At 49.6% G+C, this 19,063-nt stretch overlaps 1 protein-coding gene across 1 annotated transcript in view; it reads left to right on the forward strand.

The window, feature by feature from the left end:
* Positions 1–14,668, forward strand: part of TYK2 (tyrosine kinase 2) — a 73,375-nt gene extending 58,707 nt beyond the window's left edge. The window contains exons 24-25 of the mRNA XM_088479859.1: positions 3,480–3,621; positions 13,826–14,668. Coding sequence (XP_088335985.1) covers positions 3,480–3,614 — 135 coding nt within the window. The 3' untranslated portion in view covers positions 3,615–3,621; positions 13,826–14,668. The remainder of the gene's footprint in view (positions 1–3,479; positions 3,622–13,825) is intronic.
* Positions 14,669–19,063: the final 4,395 nt, after the last annotated feature.

A 19,063-nucleotide genomic window follows, 5' to 3' on the forward strand; every position in this document is an offset into this window, starting at 1 on the left:
TCTCGTCAGCAACGGATTTTTCTGACTCCAGAGAAGGTCTCCTCCTTACAGCTGCGGATTCACGGCTGTCTGAGCAGTGGCAGAGTGTCGGTGCACTCAGCGATGAGTGTTTTGGGGTCCATGGTGTCGGCATTCGACATGGTGGAGTTTGCCCAGTTCCATTCCAGGCCCCTGCAGGGGCTGATTCTTTCGGAATGGAATGGATTGCCACACAGGATCCGCTCTCAGATGCTGGTGTTGTCCTCGGAGGTGCGTCTGTCTCTAGCCTGGTGGCTGCAGACAGCTCATCTCCTAGAGGGGTGCCCCTTTTGGATCCCGGAATGGGTTCTGCTCACGACAGATGCCAGTCTCCGGGGTTGGGGGGCGGTGACAGGCTCCTTGTCACTTCAGGGTCGTTGGTCGGCGGAGGAAGCGATTCTTCCCATCAACATCCTGGAACTGAGGGCAGTATACAGAGCCCTGCAGTCGTCCGGCACCGCTCTTCACGGAAGGGCTGTTCAGGTGCAGTCAGACAACGCCACCACGGTGGCGTACATCAATCACCAGGGAGGGACTCGCAGTCGAGCTGCGATGTCGGAGGTGTCCCGCGTCCTGGCTTGGGCGGAGCGCTATCTTCCAGCTCTCTCTGCAGTTTTCATCCCAGGAGTCCTCAATTGGGAGGCAGACTTCCTCAGCCGTTACGACGTGCATCCCGGGGAATGGTCGATTCATCCAGAGGTATTCCAACTACTCGTGGACAAGTGGGGGCTGCCAGAGCTGGACCTGATGGCGTCCCGTCACAATCACAGGCTGCCCATGTACGGGTCAAGGACAAGGGACGCAGGCGCAAGTCTGATAGACGCACTGTCGGTGAGATGGCTGTTTCAACTGGCTTACTTGTTCCCTCCGATATCTCTGCTGCCTCGGGTCCTGCGCAAGTTCAAACAGGACGGAGGCACACTGATCCTGGTGGCCCCAGCGTGGCCCAGAAGGCCGTGGTACTCCGATCTGCGGAGCTTGTCCATCGACGCTCCGTTCCTCCTACCTCAACGGCGGGACCTGTTGTCTCAGGGGCCCTGTCTTCACCCGGATCTGGGTCGACTATCTTTGACGGCGTGGCTCTTGAGACAGCCGTCCTGAGGTCTCGGGGCTTTTCTAGCTCCGTTATTACCACCATGCTGAGGGCGCGCAAGCCTGCTTCCGCGAGGATCTATCACAGAGTGTGGCACACTTACTTTCAGTGGTGTGAGGCCAGAAAATATGATCCCCAGGTGTTCCGGGTTTCGCGTATTTTGGCTTTCCTTCAGTCGGGTTTCGACTTAGGATTACGTCTTTCCTCACTGAAGGTGCACGTGTCTGCTCTGTCGGTGTGGTTCCAGCGCAGGATCGCTGCTATGCCGGACGTACACACCTTTTTTCAGGGAGTTTTAAGAATCCAGCCTCCCTTTGTGCCACCTGTGGCCCCATGGGATTTGGCGGTGGTTCTTCGGGCCTTACAGGGTCCGCCTTTTGAGCCCTTGGAGTCAGTGGAGCTCAAGTGGCTAACTTTTAAGACTGTTTTCCTCTTGGCAATTGCTTCTGCCAGGAGGGTTTCAGATTTGGGGGCGCTTTCTTGTCGTCCCCCTTTTCTGATTTTTCATCAGGACAGAGCGGTGCTTCGCACTCGTCCTGATTTCCTGCCTAAGGTGGTTTCCAGGTTCCACATTAATCAGGAAATTGTTGTACCAGCCTTTCAGTCGCCTGATCTTTCGGCTGGGGAGACTTCCTTAGACGTTGTCCGTGCACTCCAGGTTTATGTGGACCGGACTAGTTCTGTGAGGAAGTTGGATTCTTTGTTTATCCTCTTTGGTTTTCACAAGAGGGGTTGGCCTGCCAACAAACAGACTCTAGCCCGTTGGCTTCGTTCTGTTATTATTGAGGCTTATATACAGGAGGGTTTACCTGTTCCAGCCTCTGTTAAGGCTCATTCCACTCGGTCTGTGCGTCCCTCTTGGGCTGCTAGACGTGGCGCCTCTGCTGTTCAGCTCTGTAAGGCGGCCACCTGGTCTTCCATTCAGACCTTTTTGAGGTTCTATGCGTTTGACACCTTTGCCTCTCAGGATGCATCCTTTGGGCGCCGGGTTCTCCTATCAGCACAGGAGCCCTTAGTTGGACTGCTTTGGGACATCCCCAAGGTCACCCTGTGGACCCCTATGGACCCTGAAGTAGAAAACAAGAGATATGGTAAGAACTTACCTTTGTTATCTCTGTTTCTACGAAGTCCATAGGGTCCACAGGGCACCCGCCCTGACGCACCTGGCTTCATATGGGCTGTGTGACTGGTCACCGGTTTTCCGTCTCCCATTTCTGTGAGTATGGTTCTTGTGTGTCCAGTCTTCCTTCTCTCTGTTTCGTCTCCTCCTCCGGCCTGGGCTGCTTACCAACTGAGGTGCCTGTGGCTCGGGGGCGGGGTATAGGGGAGGTTGGACCCAAGTGCATCCTGGGAGCAGCTGAAAGCTTTAACTCCGTGGTGCCCGAGGATCCAGGATCCAGCTATACCCCAAGGTCACCCTGTGGACCCTATGGACTTCGTAGAAACAGAGATAACAAAGGTAAGTTCTTACCATATCTCTTGTTTTTTCTGTCCTGGGCCGAGTCACTTTGCATAGTGTTTTATAAGCAATAGCAGCAGACTTGTTCAGAAGACAATCCTTATTGATTTGTTAAACATACTACATGCTGACTCTCATATCATCATGAAGCTACATCAGTTCTGATGCAGCAGCTGCAGATGTAGCTGATTGGTCAGAACGTACTTTCTGATAAGAAGTACAGGTGTAACTAGCAGTGTAGCTCATATGCACAGGGCTACCATGTGATGAATTGAGAGTCCCTCTTCCAGTGATATCCTTTCTAGATGCAGCATAGACCATTATCATCTCATCTCCCAGGTCCCCAGCCTGCCCCTGCCCATTCACCACCTCCAAGGACACCAAGCTTACGGATTAAAAGATGAAGCTCTTTGTGACCCCAATCACCAAGTCTTCCTCCTAAAATAACTGCATTATCAGAGCCATGTCTGGCAGTGTAAGTAGTGTTACTCTGCCAGTCACCCACTCTTCCTCCTGCAGTTGTGGCTTTATAATAGCCGTGTCTGGCAATGTGAGTAGTGTTACTCTGCTATTATAAAGCTATAAGAGCAGGAGGAAGAGTGGGTGACTGGCAGAGTAACATTGCTTGCATTATAATAGCAGTGCCTGTCAATGTGAGCACTGTTACTCTGCCAGTCACCCACTCTTCCTCCTGCTCTTATGGCTTTATAATAGCAGAGTAACACTACTCACATTGCCAGACACGGCTATTATAAAGCCACAACTGCAGGAGGAAGAGTGGGTGACTGGTAATGTGAGTCTATAATGGGTGCAGGGTAGTTGGCAAGAGCCAGAATTGGTTATGTTTCAGTCATTTATGTGTTTCGGCTATAACCCTCTTTTTATATTTAATTTTTTTTATTTTGTTAGATCTACAAACTGATGAAAGACTGCTGGGAAACAGAGGCAAATTTCCGGCCCTCATTTCCTACCCTCATCCCCATCCTGAAATCCTTTCATAATACATACAGCACACAGGCACCATCTGTGTTCAGCGTGTGCTAACCCACTGGTGTGTATCTCAGAGACTTTGGTTTGTGGTTTAATGTGGTATTTCTATAATCCTCCTAGATCTAAAGACATAATGACCCATATGTATCAGCCTGCAAGTTACAGGAACCGACGTCTTTCTGACGGCAATCATTTAAAAGGCAAAACCAGGTTGGTTTTTTGATTTAAATGATTGCCGCTTTAAAACTATGGGCTAACTCACAGGAGCTGCACCTGTTCCGGTAACTCGCAGGCTATTACGTATGGGCCTATAAGTTCTAGCACAAGGTATCTATTCTTACATGTAAAAGTGATAAATGGCCACAAATTACTAACTTACACAAGTTTTGCAGTCTTTGAGTCTGCTGACTGGGAGCTGTAATGAGGAGCGCTCGCAATGCGAGTGACATTGGTCCTTATATGCGGAGAGTAGAGTTAGTTGTATATCTGCTTTTGGCTGTGACTAGGTGTTCATCTGCCTTTACCAATGGGGGTAAAGTTACACCATTCAGGTGATTAAATGTCTCTTTTCTTCCTCTATTCAGGCCGGGGTGCATAGCAATGCTAATTTCCCTTCAGGCACTTGTTTATAATATTTTTCTTTTGTTTCATCTGCACTTTTTTTTTTGCGTGTTTTTTTTTTTTTATGGTTTTGTACTAATTTTTTATTTTTTTTTCTTTGCTCTGAGATCTAGGAGAAGCAGTGTTGTCCTTTTATGACTCATATTGTCTACACTTTACAATTATTCTTTTATGGGAGCTAAAGATTTATTTGCTGAGTGAAGGATTGCAACGCACCTTGGACTTCTGATTAAAAAAAGAAATAAATAAACCAGCAAAGGAATGAAGTTGCGTGTCTTTTTATTAGTGCTACAAGCCACTTCAGGAGTGCTTTGGAGCATGACAGTGGAGGAATGTTTCTACATTAACTGCATCCGTCTGCTCCCATGGCAAGCAGTGTTCCGGGCCCTGGTTGACCGCAGTGGGAGGCGATCATACTCTGATGTGGGCCCCTGCAGCAACGTTGGGTGCAGTTTCCTGTATAGAACTATATAGCGGCTCCCCTTGTCCCTACACTCTTTGGGAATATAGCAGCCCCAAATTGGAATCTGAGATGGTGTCCAGTATGAGTGGCACTTACATTATGGTGAAGGGATTTGCCAAGGCGCAAGTATCCTGCTTTTTAATTATTTGGTGTCCGGTAAATGAGTGGTCCCAACAATGATTTTCCCTACTCTCTCTGGTTTGGAATACTTCATATGGAGTCTCCAACTGTGGGGATTCTAATTGCACAGCTATTGGATCACAAATCCTTCTCCAGGGTTGGTGTCCTTCAGGGAACCCTTGTACAGGACATTTGGTCTTTTAAATCGCTTATTTTCAAACAGCGTTTTGCCCTTAGGCCAATATTTTCAGTTTTTTGAATGCTGAAGACAACTTTCAAATGGGCGGAACAACTTTTACCGGGGTTGCAAAATGGCGCTCCCAATATGAAGACTTGTTGCATCTTGCCTCTAATACCAAACACATGGTCTCCTGCACTGTTTATACGGCCCTAACAGCCAGAACCTCTGCCAATTCTGTGGTTGTGTGGAGAGTCCTCTGGGTGAAATCCTGGTCTGTAGACAATACTTCCAAAAAGTCCTGATTTGAGTGGAAATGACCATGCTTCTTCCATACAGTAAGGGACTGCCCTAAAATGTGCCACCTTCACCTATTTTCACTCTACAGATGTGCTCTGTATTTTAAAAAGGAATGCCTTCTGTATGACCAATTTCTCCCTTCCGTCCTACGTCTCCCTCAGGCTGCGCAAGATACTACAGGCAATATAGTACCTTACAAATTAATGTAGAAGCTTTACTATTCATCAAGAGCTCATTCCATTCTTTGGGGAAATAATCACCATGGAACCATTTCTAAAAGTCCCATACTGTCTCTTCATGGAAAACTAAGTCCTTGTGGACTCCTGAAAGGTCAGACACAAAGACTTTTAATCACAATACATCCTGACTTGCCTCTTGGACCTGCTCCCTGTCCTACCACTTTGGCATCGCTTGCAGATAATGCATATTACAAAGATACCAGATGGTTTGGAGCAGGATTACATTCTATTCAACCACCTAGATGCTGCTGGGCCCATTGGTCATTTGCCATTTACCAGATCAGCAGAGGTGCTTGAGTTTTAAATGACCTTTTGAATTTAAAGGCCTCCAAATTCCTTCCACTGGAGCAAGGTTCTGTTGATGATGGAGGTACTGAGGAAAGTTGAGTGATCGGTGTCCGGGGAAATTAAGAATGCATACATTCTGGAAGGACTTTCTGTATGCTGCCTTCTAGGAGGAGTGCTTACAGGATTGTGTGCTTACCTTTGGCCGGCTTATCAGAAGACCTACCACTGGATTATAAAACATCCCAAATTGTTGTTACTTCTACAGGACTTCTGTTAGAAGGGGCTTATTTCTCTACTTCTGACCAACCTGCCCCCACTACTGTTCTGCATTGCATGATGGTGGAAAGCATTCTCTCCAGTTTGGACACTAGTGCTTTATGGGCCACTCCACCTGCAGCCCATTTGAGAGAGACTTCTACGCTCATGGTTTTTTTTCTTCCCCTCAATCACCTTAGTAGTACCGTGAGATGGTTATGAGAGTGGTTACATCCCTGGATCAGTCAGTCACATCTGACAGGAGCGGCAGATAGTCTCTACAAACGTGGGATGGAGGTGTTTTTTGCGCTAAGGGCACCACCTCTCTTACCTAGACAGTCTTGAAAGGGAGATATGGCTGATCAGCCACAGTGTCTTCCTCTTCAGCAAATTCTGATAAACCTTTTCATTTCTACTTCAGGGTCCATAGGGGGTCCACAGGGTTGACCTTGGGGTATAGCTGGATTTGGATCCACGGACACCACGCAGTTAAAGCTTTGCTGCTCCCAGGATGCACTTGGGTCCGTCCTCCTCTATACCCCGCCCCCGAGCCACAGCACCTCAGTTTTAGTTGGTGCCCGGCCGGAGTCGGGTCACCCTGCGCAGTGGGGCTGCATAAGCAGCCCCTAAGCTTTATTTTTTTAAAAGAAAAGAAGATTTTATTTTATTTTTACTGTCTTTAGAGCGGCAGCATCAGACTGTCCTTCTGGACGTCCACGCTGCCGCTCCAACAGCCCCGCTGGCGCTGCGACGCCGGTACTGATCCGGGGATCGCAGCGGGGACCTCGGGAGTCAGTGCTAGCGTGGCTCCGGGAGCTCCCACTGACTGCTGCCGGACTCAAGGGGCCAGGTAAGCCACGTGCAGCGCTGCGCGCAGGGAAACATAATGCAGTCTTCATGCCGCCGGTCTCTGGGGACAGACCGGCGGCGCTAGTAGCGGCGGCGGGCTCCCCCACTGTGTGGCATACCCCGCGTGTCTGCTGACCTCCAGGGTGTAAGACCGGCGGGGAACCGGCTTCCCTGGGGGTTTTCATACTAGCAGGGGAGGCAGCCTTCCCTGCTTCAGTGCTCCTCCCCTCAGCCCAGCGCGCCTTCTCTCATGCGTGCTGACGTCGCTGGGCTGTTGTCTCCTGGCCACTCCTCCTCAGTGCTCTCCGGCGGCCATCTTCAGGCAGCATCGCAGAGCTCCCAGGCAGGCTTCCAGTGGACCAGTCCCCCTGCGTACCTCTCCCCTGATCAGGACAGTGTTCGCAGCGCTATAGCCCTCCCAGACACTGAATCTGGGAGGTTGATTGTAGCGGAAGGTGCAGTGAGTATAACTTCTCTGCATGGTATGTGACTATTGCTAGTGCTGCTGTCTGTGCTTTTTTTCTACTTACTGTCAGCTTTTTCCCTATCCCTTTCCTTCTCCTACGGCCCGCAGGTGCGTGGGGGAGGGGTGTTCTTTCTGCGTAACCTCACTTATATAAATCTACGTATTTGTGAGGTCCGTCACATACTGCGGTGTGCTCCTCAGTACCAGTTTGTGGGCTGTTCGGGTTGCATACTTGGGAGTGCGTGGGTGTTATACGCCTTACCTCGTTTCGGTGAGACACTTTTATTGCAAAAAAGTTTGTGTCATGTCTGATGAGGAGAATGAGCGCTCTGTGGCTCCTGTGTTGTTTTCCTGCCGACGCTGTTCGGCAGGAGTTGACGGGGCGGATTTGTCTCAGGACGGTCTGTGTGGGCGGTGCCAGTTGGTACCTGGACCTTCTAAACCCCCGGTGGCGCAGGATCCTCCGTGGGCGATCTTTACGCAAGTGCTGGCGTCGATCGCGGACCGACTTGCGGTCCCGACTGCAGCCCCTTCTAGGGCGTTGCCCCAGCCTACCATCCCCCGGGTGTGACGCGTCTGGTGCAGTCTCCTCCCGGGTCTCAGACTGTGGGTCCTTATGCGGGTTTGCCGGTATACGTGTAATCCCCCACGGTGCCGCAGCAGTCGATGGTACCTTTTCAGGGCTATCCTCAGGCAGTACCCCCGCCTTGGGTGGACGTCCTCTCCAGCTCTGTTCAGAGCCTGGTGGCTTCGTCATCGGCTTTTCAATCTATGTTGCACAGTGATTTGCCCCCTCGGGCGTCCAAGCGTTCCGTTCCGGCTTCACTGGCGGCTCAGTTAACGGACACGGACGTGTCTTCGGATGACGGGGAGATCCATGAAGACTCTGACTCGGATGCCGGGGCCCAGGAGGTGGAGGCTAAGTCTTCCATTAATGTGCCGGCATTGGTTAGGGTGGTGCGGGCCATCCTTCACATTGAGGAGGATGTGCCGGCCCCCAGGTCAAAGAACCCAAATTTTAAAAAGGCCAAAGTAGCTTCGATGGTTTTTCCCCTGTCCGATCAGTTGACGGATCATATGGCAGGGGCCTGGCAGTTGTCCAGCAAGAGGTTCCAACCGCAGAAGCGGTTGGCTTCGAACTATCCGTTTCCGGAGGCTCATTGCAGGAAGTGGGAAACTCCTCCTGCGGTGGATTCCCACATTACCCGCTTAATTAAAAGCGCTACGCTGCCTTTGCCGTCAATCTCCTCCCTGAAAGATCCCACGGACAGGAAGGTGGAGACTTGTTTGAAGTCTATCTACTCTCTCTCGGGGGCGGTGGCCCGTCCGTCCATGGCCATCTCTTGGGTGGCTAAGGCCATCGAGAGCTGGGCCAATGCTTTGGATCTCCGGAGCATCTTCCGGAAAGGTATCCTCCAGAGAGCGTTGAAAGATCAAATGAGGGATGCGGCTTCCTACATTGGGGAAGCATCGTTAGATGCAAGCCTGCTGACCTCTCGGGTGTCGGCTGCAGCTGTGTCGGCGCGTCGGTCCTTGTGGCTGAGGTCTTGGAGAGCTGACGCTGACTCCAAAAAGGGGCTGGAGGCCTTACCTTTTAATAGGGAGTTGCTTTTTGGTCCAGACTTGGACAAAATTGTGGACACTCTGGCTAAATCTAAATCAGCCTTCCTCCCTTCGGCTTCTGCACCTACCAAGGTTCGCAGCTCTGCTTTTCGGTCCTTTCGGGTTCAGGGCAAGGCCAAAGGTCAGTCCTTCCCGAGGCAGTCGACGACCAAGGCCGCTTCTAAGCCCAAGAAACAGGCGCCCTTCTTCCAAACAGGAAGATAAACCTTCTGCCTGATGGGACGGGCCTCCCTCTGGGGGACCCCAGAGTAGGAGGCCGACTTCTTCTATTTGCCCAGTGCTGGCACAATACCACCACGGATGCCTGGGTTCGAGAAGTTGTCTCCCAGGGGTACGCCCTGTCTTTTCGGCACAGACCGCCCCACCAGTTTTTCTGCACGAGTCCTTCTCAGGATACAACCAAGTCCTTACAGATTCAGGAAGCTATAGAGTCCTTGCTGACAGCAGGGGTCATTGTTCCCGTTCCTCAATTACAACGAGGGACGGGGTACTATTCTTCTCTGCTCCTGGTGCAGAAACCCAATGGTTCTCATCGCCCTATCCTCAACTTGAAGTCTCTGAACAAATTCCTCAGAGTTCCCAAGTTCAGGATGGAAACGTTACGTTCCATCATTCTGGCGATGGAACCGGGGGATTACATGGTGTCCCTGGATATCCAGGACGCCTACCTCCATGTTCCGATAGCACCTTCGCACCAGCGGTATCTGAGGTTCGCTATCCTTCAACACCATTATCAGTTCCGGGCGCTACCCTTTGGTCTCTCCACGGCACCGAGGGTGTTCACGAAGATTATGGCGGTCATGGCCGCACATCTTCGGAACCAGAATGTACGGCTGCTGCCATATCTGGACAACCTCCTGTTGCTGGCGAGCTCCCCGGAGGTACTGCTTCAACATCTCCACCTGACTATCGCTTGCCTGCAAGCGCACGGGTGGCTGATAAATTGGAAAAAGTCCTCCCTGATTCCATCTCAGCGGATGGTTCATTTGGGAGCCCTGCTGGATTCTCGTCAGCAAAGGATCTTCCTGACCCCGGAGAAGGTCTCCTCCCTGCAGCTGAGGATACACAGTTGCCTGAGCAGTTGCCGCCTGTCGGTCCATTCGGCTATGAGAGTTCTGGGCTCCATGGTGTCAACATTCGACATGGTGGAATTTGCCCAGTTCCATTCCCGGCCCCTGCAGGGGCTGATTCTATCGGAATGGAACGGGTTACCTCACCGGATCCGCTCTCAGTTGCTGGTGTTGTCCCCGGAGGTTCGGCAGTCTTTGGCTTGGTGGCTTCAAACAGCTCATCTGGTCGAGAGGCGCCCCTTTTGGATCCCGGACTGGGTCCTGCTCACGACGGATGCCAGTCTTCGGGGTTGGGGGGCAGTGATCGGCTCGTTGTCACTTCAGGGTCGTTGGTCTGTGGAAGAAGCTCTTCTTCCCATCAACATTCTGGAACTGCGGGCAGTATACCGGGCCCTGCAGTCGTCCGGTCCCGCTCTTCACGGAAGGGCGGTTCAGGTGCAGTCCGGCGTATATCAACCACCAAGGAGGAACTCGCAGTCGGGCAGCGATGTCGGAGGTGTCTCGCATCCTTGCTTGGGCGGAGTTTCATATTCCAGCGATCTCGGCAGTCTTCATTCCCGGAGTCCTCAATTGGGAGGCGGACTTCCTCAGCCGTCACGACGTGCATCCCGGGGAATGGTCGCTTCACCCAGAGGTGTTTCAGCTACTCGTGGACAGGTGGGGGCTGCCGGATCTGGACTTGATGGCCTCCCGTCACAATCACAAGTTGCCCGTTTACGGGTCGAGGACAAGAGACGCAGGCGCCAGTCTGGTAGACGCGCTGTCGGTGAAATGGACGTTTCACCTGGCGTATCTGTTTCCTCAGATATCCTTACTTCCTCGGGTTCTGCGGAAATTCAAGCAGGACGGTGGCACGCTCGTGCTGGTGGCGCCGGCGTGGCCCAGACGTCCTTGGTACTCCGATCTGAGGTGTCTCTCCATCGACGCTCCGTACCTTCTTCCTCAGCGTCGGGATCTGTTGTCTCAGGGGCCCTACCTTTACCTGGATCTGGGTCCGGCTGTCTTTGACGGCGTGGCTCTTGAGACAGCCGTCTTGAGGTCTCGGGGTTTCTCCAGTTCGGTCATTGGTACCATGCTTAGGGCCCGCAAGCCTGCCTCCGCACGGATTTACCACAGGGTGTGGCGCACTTACTTTCAGTGGTGTGAATCCAGAAACTATAATCCTCAGGTGTTCCGGGTTTCCAGAATCTTGGAGTTCCTTCAATCAGGTTTGGACCTCGGCTTACGCCTGGCCTCTCTGAAGGTTCATGTGTCTGCTTTGTCCGTGTGGTTTCAGCGACGGATTGCTACACTACCGGATGTTCACACCTTTTTCCAGGGTGTTCTCAGGATCCAGCCTCCCTTCGTGCCTCCTGTGGCTCCTTGGGACTTGGCGGTGGTGCTACGGGTCTTGCAGGGTCCTCCTTTTGAGCCTCTTGAGTCGGTGGACCTCAAGTGGCTGACGTTCAAGACCGTTTTTCTCCTGGCAATTGCTTCTGCCAGGAGGGTGTCAGAGTTGGGGGCGCTTTCCTGTCGCCCCCCTTTTCTGATTTTTCACCAGGACAGAGCGGTGCTCCGCACTCGTCCTGAGTTTTTGCCCAAAGTGGTCTCCAAGTTCCACATTAATCAGGAGCTTGTCGTGCCAGCTTTTCAGTCGCCTGATCTTTCCTTGGTGAGGCTTCCTTAGATGTAGTCCGGGCACTTAGAATCTACGTGGACCGGACTGCTTCGGTTAGGAAGTCGGATTCTTTGTTTGTCCTCTTCGGTTTTCACAAGAGGGGTTGGCCTGCCAACAAGCAGACGTTAGCCCGTTGGCTTCGTTCAGTTATTTGTGAGGCTTATGCACAGGAGGGTTTACCTGTGCCAGCCTCTGTTAAGGCTCATTCCACTCGTTCTGTGGGTCCTTCTTGGGCTGCTAGACGTGGCGCCTCCGCTGTTCAGCTGTGTAAGGCGGCCACTTGGTCTTCCATTCAAACGTTTTTGAGGTTCTATGCGTTTGACACCTTCGCCTCTCAGGATGCATCCTTCGGGTGCCGGGTACTCCTTTCAGCACAGGAGCGTCCCCACCCTTAGTTGAACTGCTTTGGGACATCCCCATGGTCAACCCTGTGGACCCCCTATGGACCCTGAAGTAGAAAACAAGAGATATGGTAAGAATTTACCTTTGTTATCTCTGTTACTACGAAGTCCATAGGGTCCACAGGGCGCCCGCCCTGACGCACCTGGCTTCATATGGGCTGTGTGGCTGGTCACCGGTTTTCCGTCTCCCATTTCTGTGAGTATGGTTTCTTGTGTGTTCCAGTCTTCCTTCTCTCTCGTTAGTCTCCTCCTCCGGCCTTGGCTGCTTACCAACTGAGGTGCTGTGGCTCGGGGGCGGGGTATAGAGGAGGACGGACCCAAGTGCATCCTGAGAGCAGCAAAGCTTTAACTGCGTGGTGCCCGTGGATCCAGATCCAGCTATACCCCAAGGTCAACCCTGTGGACCGTATGGACTTCGTAGAAACAGAGATAACAAAGGTAAGTTCTTACCATATCTCTTGTTGTATGTGGCCTTCACAGCAGCTTATGCCTTCTTCATACCTCTGATAGATATTCCAAGATAACCTTATATGCAGTTATATATATATATATATATATATATATAAATATAAATATAAATAAATATGCCATGTTCATCCTTCCTTTATACAGTCTGTGTTGTACCTGAACTTGACTCTGGACGTCATACATCTGCCCCACTGTCTGTTTGAAACTCTGGAAAGTGATAAAGTGCAGAGTGATAAATGACCAACCACTCAGCTCCCAACTGTCCTGTTACAGGCTGATCGTGCTGTGTTTGAAAAATGACAGGAGCTGATTGGTTGGTCGTTTATCACTTTGCACTTTATCACTTCCCAGAGCTTCATGCATCTGCCCCAGGGATAGCAAGCGAGTTGAGGGTAGGTACAAATCACCTGAGCACTAGCCTCTGTATGGACCCGTGAGTAACAGGGGTGGCTTAATAATGCCTCTCTGCGATTGCTTTGACCAGACTCCCCGTGGTGTGTAGTATGGGAATGTACACCAGGGCAGGGTTTAGCCACTCCCTCCTTGCACCTGAGCTCGCCCAATGTCTAGGCAGCACTAGTCACAGGATGCTGTCTGAGTCTTTCAGTTCTACTGTGCTTTCTTACCAGCAAGGTGGATGTTCACCAAGCTTTTGGGCCGGCAGATCTCTCCCCTCACTATCTTCTGTCCATGTCCTACTGCAGCCTCAGAAAAAGGATTTCCAGTAGATAAAAAAAATTTCCTTTTTCTAATTAACCAGGATTCTTCTCATGTGTAAGGAAATGCCAGGCTGTATTATTCACTGACCTGCACATTATAATAGTGTATTGTTTCTGGTCCATGTCAGATTTAAGAGCTGGATTCACTTTAGTATTATATATATATATTTTCAATTTCTTTACAATGTTCAGAATAGCATTAACAGAAATGAACCTGTAGATGTAACTTCATTTCAGTATATGAGAAAAAGGGTTAGTTATAGGTGCCAATACGCCGTGCCCCATGACACTGACACCTTATTAACATATAGAAATTAATATTTTTCATTTAAAGTTTGCAAGAAATAATTTATATGCAAAATATGGTTTACTGTAATTTTATATAAAAGTATATTGTATACTGGTCATAGTAGCATAATGTATTTGACATCAACATTTTTTTTGTCTTTTTGTGACGAGATTCCAGTATCCATAAGTAATTATTAAGAAACGTGTAGCATAGGGAGAGCGGTCATCTGATGGGATAACTAAGTCTCATTTGTTTCTAGAAAGGGTCTACCAACGTCACGGAGCACAAAATGACAGAGCCAGCACACGCTACCTGACATGCTGTGTACGAGTTATGGCGGCATCTGACACACGTATGACCAATGGAACGGACAATGACCCCCTCCCCTGGAGCCTTTTTATGAAGACCACATTTGGGAGCTGGAGATGCCTGGAATTTTTTTCTTTTTCTATCACTGGAGCAGTGTTAGCCACATCAGGAGTGCAAAGCCAAAAATACACTGTATTAAAACTGTTTTAAATAGGGAATTGTGATCCAATGATGGCTCAGTCCCCATGAAGTATATAGGGTATGTCTGTTACCAAACGCAAAGTTTGAAACTGTGAACTTTTTGAACTCCCATGAAGTGCTTTACTGTCAGCCCGGACAGCATTGTATAGATGTTCAGTATTTCCTCCCCCTGGCTGTGATGTGCAGGAATATATGGGATGCAAAATATATGCAAACGGCTGGTGCAATACTGCAGTATTTTATATGTATGTATATATATATATATATATATATATATATATATATATATATATGTGTAAAATATCCCCCTCTTTCCCGCACTCAGGCAAGCAAACAATGGCTCTCCAACTGGCTGACAGTTGGGGACCCACACGTTTCCGAACTGTGCCCCAAACTTTACTACCCACAAGAAGCCTTCAAGTCTGTGAATTAAGTGGTTTGCTTTTAACTGTGCCTGTTTGCTGCAAGAGGAGGATTGAATAAAACAGAATTACACATCAAGCAAACTTTTATGCAGTTACATTGTTTCACTAAACAGGTATTTTAGTCTCTCTTCCCAATCAGGTGTCTATTATTAAACTGCTTAAACAGAGCTTGGAAGACATGTCTGAGTTTTGTATGGTATCACTGCCATTGCCCAGGTAGTTACAGCAGTACAGATGCACTTGGGGCATGTAGCACAAACTGTCCCCACAGCTACATGTATTCCTCGGACACTAATCCAGTGCATTTCTACGTTAGGCTGAGCTTATGGTCTTCCACTATGCTTAGAGCTTTAAAGGGAATTTCTTTCTTTAGAAATGTATCTGTATCCAGGTGCAGTCAGCCTGCACACACCAAATGCTAAGGATTCAGATGAACATCACTCCATAGACCAGAACATTAGTAAGGCCAACTTGTAGCATCAAATAAATATTTGTCATGTTAATGTGCAAGAATGAGTAGTTATCCGGAGCAACAGCTATATATGCTTTTATCAGTAGCGTGTTATTGGAGTGATGAAAGCACATAGCTGTCTGCTGCTAAAATGTAAAAATACACGGGAGTGCCAAGATGGTGGGCAATTGTGCCTTGGTGGGCAGCACGCAGCTTTTGCGGGGAGAGACATGTAATTCACAACGAGATGTGGCTCTCTGCCCTGGGCCCCAGTCCACGGTTTCTCTAATTGGTGGGGCCCATGGAAAAACTCATTGCAGTCTGGGTAGCCACAGGTCCCTTAGTCCACAGGGGCCCTGGTGCACTGCCCATAGTTGGGTTACTGAATCGGCTGCTGCCCCTAGAAGCTGGGTTGGGCAGACAGAATGGCAGAGGAGTGGCTTCCCATTGAAAGCTCTATCTGCTAATCACAACCAGACAGGCAGCCCCAGGGGGCGGTGCTTTCGCCCACTGGGACTGCCAGTCTGGCCTGCTATAAGCAGAGAGCATTTCCAATGGGAAGCTGCTTCTCTGCATTTCTGTCTGGCCTATCTGGCTTCTAGGGGCTGCAGCTGATGCAGTACGTTGAAGCAGGTGTTTGTGTGCTGGTCATGGGCGCTATCAGATGCATTGTGCATGCACAATACACGTGGCATGCGTCAAAGAGTACAGGGGTTGGACCACTGCTCGGATTGCAGCACATGGGCAGCCCCCCTGATATAAGAAGGTACGATCCATCACTGGTTGTTTCTCATCTTGGCCTGCAAGCTGGTGGGCCTACCTGCAAAGGTTTTCTTCTAAAAAGATGCCTGCCTCACCTGAAGTCCAGCTCTCAGTATCTCATGTCTTGCTCTCTGGACCACCTGTCTCATATCAGGCAAACTCCTGCACCAACCTCCTTTTGCTTCTTTCATTTCTCATCTTGAATTTGTTTTTTATGTTTTTTGAACATGCTGTATTATTTCATTTTATTTTGCATAACTGTTGTGTGCGTGTCTCACTGTCATCCACATCTTATGCCGTTTTCATCTTCCATTAGATTTTTTTGATCCCATTTTATTTTTACTATGCTTTTTTTTTTAGAATTGTCATGTATGTAAATTTGTCATGTTATATGCCCATTATTTACCTACCGTGCCATGTTTTAAAAATGCCATGTTTGTACCTATGCCATAGTTATCTATGGTGTACTGTGATTTTGTGTCTTACCCCTTACACAGTGCTGTGGGAAGATTATGGAGCTAATAACGATGATGATCATATTATACAGTGCCGGGGAGGGGGGATGATGATATTATACAGTGCTGGGGAGGGGGGATGATGATATTATACAGTGCTGGGGAGGGGGGATGATGATATTATACAGTGCTGGGGAGGGGGGATGATGATATTATACAGTGCTGGGGAGGGGGGATGATGATATTATACAGTGCTGGGGAGGGGGGATGATGATATTATACAGTGCCGGGGAGGGGGGGGATGATGATGATATACAGTGCTGGGGAGTGGGGATGATATGAGAGATACAACCCTATTATGACACTAGTATGTTAGACTCTTTGTTCACTGACTAGACAGGTTCAGTGCAGACCACTCCCCCCCAATCTCTTCCACCTCTCTCCTGTCTTCCCTTATCTCCCTATTCCTCACACTGGTCCTCCCATCTCCCCCTATTCTTCTGCCTGTTCCTTCCATCATCCTTTATTCTTTCTCATATTTCTCCACCCGGCCCATTTCTCCCATCTTCCCATTATTGCTTCCAAGCTGCATTTCTTACCATATCCTCCTATCTGACCCCTGTTCATCTCTTCTCCCCCTACATGTTTCTCCTGTTTCCCCCAATCACCCATATTCTTCACCTTATTTCTCCCTTCCCCACTTCTCCCCCTCATCCCATTCTTCCCATTTTCTCTCACTCCCCTATTCCTACTGCCTCCCTATTGTCCCCCTACCAGAGCCGTAACTAGACTTTTTGGTGCCCTGTGCTATGGCACCGGCCGCACTACCCTAGCTACGGCCCTGCCCCCTACTATCCAAAGATTTCCCCACAATTCTTTGTTTCTCCCTTACGCTACACTGTTACTCTTATCTCCTTTATTGCTGTTGCATCAGCCTTTTCAAAATCTCTCTCCAATTCAATCTTTGTTTCTACCACACGCCCCCCACACTCTCTCACACACCTCACTCTTCCTCTCAGTCATCCTTTGTCCTGTCCAGTGGGTGGCTGTAGTTGACTTAGCCTGATTCACTACTGTACGCAGCTGCGAATACACATGCAGTAAGCCAATTATTTCCCACTGCGCATGCATCGCAGTGCGCGAACCGGCCGCTGCGGTCAGGGCTGTGATTGAAGAGGCTACGCAGACCCATCACAGAGTGATTGACAAGAAGTGCCTTTTGTGGGTGGTTACGGGGGTGGCCGGGGAAACACAGGCATGCCAGTGCATTTGCATGCCGTTTCAGGGTCGTGCATAAATTAGCCACTGCGATGCCGTACGCAGCCTGCGGTCTCATAGCGTGCGTGGAAATTAGCAATTTCTGAGTAAGGTCAGGGCTTGTGCAAGTGTGCGTGAGGCTGCGATTGTACCAATGTTTCATAGTCTTGCTGAACAGTACGTATGTGTGTGAGTAAAGTGGGCGTCCTTGTGCTGTGCTGCGAGGGAATTGCAATGGATTAGCATATTATCGCAGTTGAACTGTGTGCGTAATCGCAATTGCATATGCAGTTGCGTGTGATAGTGAATCAGGCCCTGTGCTATGTAACTTTTTTTCTTGTCAGCATAACTACAGTTCTCAGTAGGGATGGAAATTTTTTGAGGTTTCATCAGAACCCTCTGTCAGATATTTGGATCTTCAGTATCACTGAGTTAAACATCAATGTTCCCAATGTTTTCTAATGAAGATCTATTTTATATTTTTCAAACTTTTCTTTAATTACATAAAAAAAAAAGTCTTGATGTCTAGTAATTTCATTTTGATGAGAAACGGGCGCTGGCAGCTGCACTCACTGTGTGGTGCTTTGGGCTGCAGGCTGGCTCTCTGGTCTTCGCAACTTAAGAGACTGGGGGCATGGATGGCATGCCAATGTTTATGAAGTTGAGTGACTATTGTTGGTCTGTGCATGTGCCTGAGTCGCACTGCGTGTGTGTCATGTTTCATTACTGATGTCGCTCGCAGTGAGTATTCGCAAAGGGATTTACAGGAAGGGACAGTTTGTGGGGGGGTTGGTATGAGAACGCAGGTGTCGCGACCAATTTCAGGGCGTGTCTCAGACTGCAATCCTGTACACAGAATAAATGGCTGCTCTGTCAGAGTTACTGGGGCCATTCTGTGTGACCATGGGGGAGCTGAGAAGTCTGATGATCATCGACTGATCTGTGACCCATGCGTCTTTGTACGTCAATACAAATCCCGGCAGCTGGGACATTTGTGTATTTGCGCACAGCCCATGCATACAAATCATAGCTGGGGCTTCACTAGCGCACATACAGTGGCGGAGCTAGTAAGTGGTGGCCCCAGGTGCAAAAATATGCTTTAAGCCACCCCTCCCCGTCTGCTAAGGAAAAACAAGAGGCGGTTAGCACCTAGTTGCAATGAGTGCTTGTGCCCCCTCCACAGCTGTGTTTTCCCCACATGCCCCTAATGTCCCCCTGACATGCCCCCTCCACAGCATCTCTCTTATCACATGCCCTCCCTGAGCCATGACATGCACCCCTCATCCCTCTATCACTGTCGCATGCCTTCCCTGAGCTATAACATGTCATTAGCCAACAACATTAGCACAACTATCTCCTCTAGCCCCAATCTGCGCTGTCTTGGAGTTATCCTGGAATCCTCCCTCTCCTTTAAACCGCACATTCAGCACCTCTCGCAGTCCTGCCACTTCCACCTAAAAAATATCTCCAGGATTAGACCCTTCCTCACCCAGGACGTCACTAAAACCCTCATCCACTCACTGGACATCTCCAGATTGGACTACTGTAACCTTCTCCTAGCTGGCCTCCCAGTATCTCACCTCTCTCCACTACAATCAGTTCTCAATGCTGCTGCTCGGCTCATCTTCCTCTCCAGA

Source organism: Taudactylus pleione, unplaced genomic scaffold, assembly GCF_031769625.1.
Source record: "Taudactylus pleione unplaced genomic scaffold, aTauple2 ptg000248l, whole genome shotgun sequence".
Lineage (NCBI taxonomy): Eukaryota > Metazoa > Chordata > Amphibia > Anura > Myobatrachidae > Taudactylus > Taudactylus pleione.